The 7,078-nt window shown below is 37.9% G+C and overlaps 1 protein-coding gene across 2 annotated transcripts in view; it reads right to left on the bottom strand.

Moving 5' to 3' along the window:
- The window catches only part of capns1b (calpain, small subunit 1 b), a 12,283-nt gene extending 6,374 nt beyond the window's left edge, over nt 1–5,909 (bottom strand). The window contains exons 1-4 of one of the 2 annotated variants that reach the window (XM_029446955.1): nt 5,771–5,909; nt 3,578–3,636; nt 3,421–3,457; nt 2,133–2,225 (exon numbers count right to left, since the gene is read on the bottom strand). In XM_029446955.1, the coding sequence (XP_029302815.1) occupies nt 2,133–2,225; nt 3,421–3,457; nt 3,578–3,624 (177 nt within the window). In that variant the 5' untranslated portion in view covers nt 3,625–3,636; nt 5,771–5,909. Of the gene's footprint in view, nt 1–694; nt 845–2,132; nt 2,226–3,420; nt 3,458–3,577; nt 3,637–5,770 lie in introns of those variants that run through there. The other variant, XM_029446956.1, reaches the window with a different exon arrangement.
- Nucleotides 5,910–7,078: the final 1,169 nt, after the last annotated feature.

The following is a 7,078-nucleotide window of genomic DNA, read 5'->3' as shown; positions in this document are numbered from 1 at the left end:
CACACACAGTACTACGCTCCTATGACTTGAGTGCCGCCCTGCCAGACAATGGCAGGAATGCAGAGAAAGAGATCTCTCTCTGTCTCTGTCTCTGTCTCTCTCTGATATTTCCAGATTAGAGGAAACAATAAATGGATTCACTGTTTATCTCTGCAAACAAATGTCTCTGTATCTGAAGTCCTAATGATATGAAACATTTGGTTATGAGAGTTCACCCTTAATGTCCCAGAATGACACTGTGGTCTCTCTCTCTCTCTCTCTCTCTCTCTCTCTCTCTCTCTCTCTCTCTCTCTCTCTCTCTCTCTCTCTCTCTTTCTCTGTGTCTAAGGAAACAATAACTGGATTCACTGTTTATCTCTGCAGGCTGTCTCGTGGTTACAGACATGCAAAAGGCCCCACCACCTCTGCTACATTTTAGTAAGACACCAACGTTATAGTTGTTTAGCCTCTTTTTGTTTTTGTGGTTTTGTAGTCGTTTTGCTTCTCTTCGTAGTTTCTTTGTGTCTCCTCGTAGTCTTTGTGATTAATAGGTTACATTTATTTATACTAAATTAAATTGTAAAATTATGTCATTTCTTAACAATACTGACTTGGAGGGCTGCATGAAGATGTTAAAATTCTGCAGACTGATGAACATTTTTCTGTCTTTGTTTCAGATTAATCTCGTGAATTAGATTGAAGCTACAGAACCTGCCGGGTGTGATGGTGAAAGAGAGAAAACAGAGCGAGGACGGTACAGTCGAGGGTGGAGTTTGGAATGCAGGCAGACAGGTGTGGTGAGGTGATGAAGCACCAGAGACAGAAGAATCTTTCAAACAGTAATCAGCCGGAAAACCGGAAACTCCTGAAACAGGGTGCAGCAAAATGTATCATCCCTCAGATTAACGTGAGACTGAGGTGTAGAAAGCCACTACATTGAAATGTGAAGTATGCAGACAAACAAATGGGACTCGATTAAAAACATAAACGTTAAATTCTTTATTCAGATTAAAAATAGAATATAAGGGGAAAAAACTATCTGAAAACTATCTAAAGGCCCTGTCACACATATCCGTATGGCAGAAACGTATGCCGGCGCATACGAAATATCGGCAATACATTGATATAAATTAAGGGTAAGTTGTGATCGTTTGAAGGACGCAGACGATACGCCGAACACGCCAGACATATGGCCCTGTCACACCTATTGATAGCGTATCACTTACTTATACAAAACGTATCAGAGCGTCTGGCCAACGGAGCTGGAAAAGTACCATTTGGTTCATGTCATGCTGATGCTGGAGAACGGCTAACATGCTGAACGCTAGCTGTACTGTAGAAACACGTTCAATAAGTTACTCCGTCATCAGGGATAATCTTAACATATATCCACTCGTTATCAATAAATTGGCTGTAGGGTTCACCGTCAGCCGACGTAGCCTATATCTAACGTACCGCTAACGTAGTCACATAGGTATTTACGTACTATATTTACGTAGGTAAGTATTCACATACGTATTCCGTATTCACGTATGTCTAACGTAACGTAACTTATGTGTAACGGCTGCATATCTTATGAAGCACACGTCAGGTATGTCCAGTAATTTTGAACATGCTCAAAACATCAGCGTTCAACAACGCACCCCAGCGTAACACCGCCTGCTCTTAACGAATACTACTTATACCTTACCTTATATCAACGTACACCAGCGTGTTGCCGATATTTTGTATACGCCATATTTTTGTACACACTAACTTTGGGACGGTTAAAAACAATCACAATCTGAAAAATGAAACATTGTATCCTGTCACAGAAATGTTTTTGACCTGTCCCTATCGTCCCATCTGACAGCCCTCCAGATTTATCATATAATATCTTTGTGGGTGCCCCAACTCCCATTTGGGGGTACGTCTTGTTCAAAATTATCAAGAAAATAATCGCCAAACTGGCAACAACAACCAAATACAGATTTTAATTGTAGGAGGTCATCACTTCAATATCAGTTTTCGGCAGAAAGTGAAATCCGAGTGAGGTTATTACCTGACTGTAGATGACAGGTCTAAGTTTAACCGGGAGAGGAATGGAGTGTAAACACAGAGCACGCAGACAGGAGAACATGCAGGATTAGTACATGTAAATATTATGGACTCACATCTCCAGCCAGCTGTTGGAAAACTCTCCGAAACTGTTTCTCCTCATCGTTCTCATGAGCCTCAGCGAAGTTCAGAGGTCTGCGTGGAGGAGGCTGCAAACACACACACACACACACACACACACACACACACACAAACACACACAAACACACACACACACACACACACACACACACACACACACACACACACACAGCTTCTGTTAGGTCACACACTCACACACATTCCTCAGTCTAAATGCATTTAGACATTCAGTGTGTTTGTTTGCTTCTGAAATCTTCCACTACAGAGAGACACAAACAGATTTCTAATTCGGACTCATTTGGGGATCTTGAAAAGGGTCAGGATCTTACTGACAACAGTAACAACGTGATTTGTACTGGGAACAGGTTGACATTGAAGCTCCTCACAGTTAAGTGTCAGTTAAACCTTTAAGAACTCTGAAGTGAACAAATTATTAATCTTATTATTATTAGTCTACTCTGAGCAAGATTAGCCAATTAGAATCAAGAATTTACCCTACCTTTACTCAGTGAAAACAAACAACTATATCCAGTAGTAAAGTAGTAAGACTAAAGGCCTTTTCACACCAGAATTAACAAAAGAATGCTAAATAATCGTCTGTGAATATTATATGTCTAGAGCTTTTATTGTGAAAGGTAAGAATGGAAGGAGTGGATCTGGTATGTGCTCAAGGTTGGAAAGAGTAATAAAGTTTGCCGTCTTGGTTCGTTTGTTGTTTTCATATTCACATAAATTTAGTCGCAACTTAAACATTCCGCACACCGTGATGGGTCGATGCCTTTATTCGATGTGCGACAGCTCAGAAACATCGTCGTCGTTCCAAAAAAAAGAATTGTTGTTTCTTTGCCGCGCAATATTTTTATCCTGTGAAAGTGTTCATCACAAAAACAACAGTTAGAAAAAATCTATTGACGTGCAAATTAAGCACGTCCCGTGTGTAAAAGCCTTAAATCGTAAATTTGATAACAATAGCAAATTTCATTCTTGAGTTTGCTAGTAGGATGTTTACCTTTTACAAAGGTCTAACATTTTACTTTATTAATTTGATAAATGCGAGCCCTCATCTTGTGTCAAAATTTGACATTAGGGTCTGAAGAGATTAATAAGTGACAATGAAGAAAAAACATACGGTCAAAGATATGATCTTTGAGACGTTATAATAATATATTTTTGAGAAGGCCTAATAAATGATTCCGACTAGAAAGAGTTCATGAGTATATGAGATGTTGCTGATTCATCGGGTTTCCTGGCGTTGGTACTTACAGGATCTGAAGGCTGAAACTGAGCCGGGTCGATGTTGCTGTCGGAGGAAAAAACAAGACATGAGTCAGAGAGCAGCTGTGAGAAGATCAATATGTGCGTCAGGCAACAAGGTTAGCCTAGTTTAGCATCAAGACTAGCAGCAGCTCTGTGTGCTCACCTTACAACATCAATGATGCCTCCGATTAACCTTTTCGCGAGAAACATTTTGCTGTCTGTCTGATAAAGAAAGACAAAAAGAAAACATCAGGTAAGAACAACAATAAGATGCAAGAACTCAAGACAAGAGGAACTGTTACCTATGTAAAAGTAATTATTCATACAAAAACTTAAAGTCCATCCGAGACGCACAACTTATATAACATATAATGCAAGTTCCATGCTATTTTTTATTGTTATAATTCTATCCTTTTTAGGAGCATTGTGACTGATAATAATAATAATAAAAAATTAATTATGATAATAATGTAATGAGGCAGGATTTAGTGTCTGCCAGGAGAGCTGAGGGGACGGTCTGTAAATACCTTTAAACTAAATCTGAAGACTGAAATCTGAAATATTTTTACTTTAGCATTCTCTTCATCTTAATCCACTAAATGTACATTAATCTTTCATCTACCCTCTTTTACTGTGTTATGTTTATTGTATTGTATTGTTAAGCACCAACACTATGTAAATAAATAATGTTTTTAAATTTAAAGGGCTGATTTAATTTTAATGTTGATATCATTTCGCACATGACAAGTTGAATATTTAAAAAAATTGTAATAATCAAAAGACAATGTATTTGATGATGTCATGTAATGTATATTAAGATTAAGATTTTGGTGGTGACTGTGCTGCGGACTAATTTACATGTTAAACAGAAATAACTTTATACCTTAGTGGTGGAGAGTAACCACACACATGTATTCACTGTGAGATGCATTTCATGCTGCTACTTTATCACATTTTAAAAGAGTTGGAATACTTTCCTTTTTACCCTTGTGCATTCATTTCACAGCTGCAGTCACTTTACAGATTAAGAATTTATATAAAAACATATAATCAGTTTCTCAGGGTTCCTACAGTTTAAGGCAAGTTAGAGTCCTTACTTTTTTAATGCCACCAACTTTACGCGTGATGACGTTAGTGCTAAAGGCATTTGGTAAATTATTTTTAATAAGTAGATGTTATCAATGATTTGAGATTTTACAATGCAACAACAGATACAAATTATTCATAAAATCCCCCTTCCCATGTGTGAGCATTTTTTAGACTTGTAATTGATTTAAGACATTTTAATACAAATGAAGGCCTTATTTTTAGATTAATTAATTCAATACCCTGTAAGTCTTTTTTTAAGGATATGTAAGAACCCTGGTTTATAAGATATGATGTATTTCTAGAGATTAAACGACCCAACAGTATATTAAATTAATTATTGAATAATCTGCTGATTACTTTCTTATTTAATCAATCAATTGTTTGGTCTATAAAACATCAGAAAACTGTCCATCACAATATTCTAGAGCAAACAGTGTTGATATCAGATGTTTTGTTTTGTAAATATTTAAGTGAAATATTAGATTTACTAAAATGTGACCAAGACAAGCAGATAATTCTCCACTTTAAAAAAAGGACTCTCAATCAATCTTGTCAATTTACTTTCAATCGACTTGACTATTTGTTGCAGCTCTGATATAAAGTATTTAAGTCAGCGACAACATTACATGCAGTTCATGCATCAGTAATATTGATCAAGTAATAAAATATGTATTATAACACTTTGCAGGAAGCTGTTCTGAACAATGAAAACATTTTTCTTTGAAAACTTCCGTACATTTAGCTTCTATTACTTTTGTGCACATCAGGACTTTTATTAGCTTTACAGTGAGCTACTTTTATTTAATTAACAGATCTAAATACTTCCTCTACTCCCCTCTGACGGTATAATGAGGTAGTCTGACTCAGCTGCTTTTTACATGTTATGCTACTATGTCAATAATTGAACTTATTGAAGTACATTTTACTGCCACTCCTTGTTTGTTTTCACTCAAGAAAAACTTTCATTACTGGACTGGATTATTTCCCCATTATGTTATTCTATTTTGTATTTTTCCACCCTTGGAGACAGGACTGCACAACAACTCTTTACCTTCAGATAATTGAACACAGAGTCAGGTTTCAGCACTAATACACACACACACACACACACACACACACACACACACACACACACACACACTGCACAACAACAGCCAACACACACTTCATAAAACCAGCACACACACACGACTAACAGCACATCAGACCTACATTTACACTAAAACACACTTAAAAACAAGAGAGGACGCAGATGTTAACTACTTACTGAGACTGCTACTTATGCTGAGAGAGAGGAGAGGCTGACAGGGAGCAGCGAGAGGTAAAGACACACTGAAAGAGAGAGAGCGAGCTATTCAGGAAGGAGGGCACTCCCACTTTCAGAGTCCAAAAAACCAGCTGAGCAAAAAGATCCAAGTTCTTTTTCAATGCATCATCAGCCCCGCCCAACACAAACACACACACACACACACACACACCCACACACACGCACACGCACACACACACACACACACACACACACGTACACACACTGCAGGCAAGGAGAGTCGGCATACAGGTCCTAACGTCCACTATATTCTTGCGGTACAAAAGATACACCATAAACGAGTTTATGGTGCATTCACGGGTAAGCTAGAAAGCTCAGACATTGCAATCTCATGCTATTTTAGATGAACATTCCTTTTGCACCCTACTGATAATCTTTACGGTTTACATTTATTTTTATTTTCTGCTGCTGCACAATATACAGTTTTATCTTATCTTAATTTTCAATTTCTTTCTTCTTCCTTTTTTATAAAAAAAAGGTAAAATCGAAGTTATATGTGAAGTAAGTATGTATTAAATGCATTGTAACAGCAACGTTAAAGGTGTAATTCCGAGACACCTGCTCCAAAGAATTAGTGGGCAGTATTTCACCTCTAAACTGGGTCCATTCAATCTGTAATGTTCATATTTTACTTGTAGTAGTTTGGCATATGTATTGTATTCTAATTCATTAATTATAGTGTGTATTATATTTACTCCTGTGTAATGCCTGTCAGTCAGTCAGCAGGGCAACCAAACTGCGAATCTCTGATCTCCGGTCAGAAAACTCTGCTGTGTTATAATCTTCACGTGGCGCTGATCATCTGTATTTACTGTACACTGATGTTAATCGGGGTTTTGTAACCGCGGCAACAGGGAGTTCCCCGGTGCTGTGACTGAACTCCAGCTAACTGCTAACTGAAGCTACGCTGTTTCCCGGGGCTGCAGACAGATTCACTCAGAGAAACAGCCGGACACAGACTATGGTCACGGACCAGAGAGGATGGACCAAGATTCATTGCGCGCCCAGAGAAAAACAATTCTGACGAAAAATGGCGCCCCTCGACCCAGCAGTAGCGGCAAATGGATATACTTTTAAATGTAAGTATTAGGTTTCAACTCGCTCGAATAGCTAACGATACAAATGCTATAAAATCAAAGGACCTTAAAACTAATTAAAAATGTTCGCTGAAATTATAGGTTAAGTTACGGGACGTTAGTGCCGATGCTAGTTAAGCTAGCTGCTCAGCAGCTGTTAGGAGCGGCTGCT

The sequence above is a fragment of the Cottoperca gobio genome, chromosome 13, assembly GCF_900634415.1.
Source record: "Cottoperca gobio chromosome 13, fCotGob3.1, whole genome shotgun sequence".
Classification (NCBI taxonomy): domain Eukaryota; kingdom Metazoa; phylum Chordata; class Actinopteri; order Perciformes; family Bovichtidae; genus Cottoperca; species Cottoperca gobio.
The sequence above is the reverse complement of the archived record's forward strand: the minus strand, read 5'-3'. Positions and strand labels throughout refer to the sequence as shown.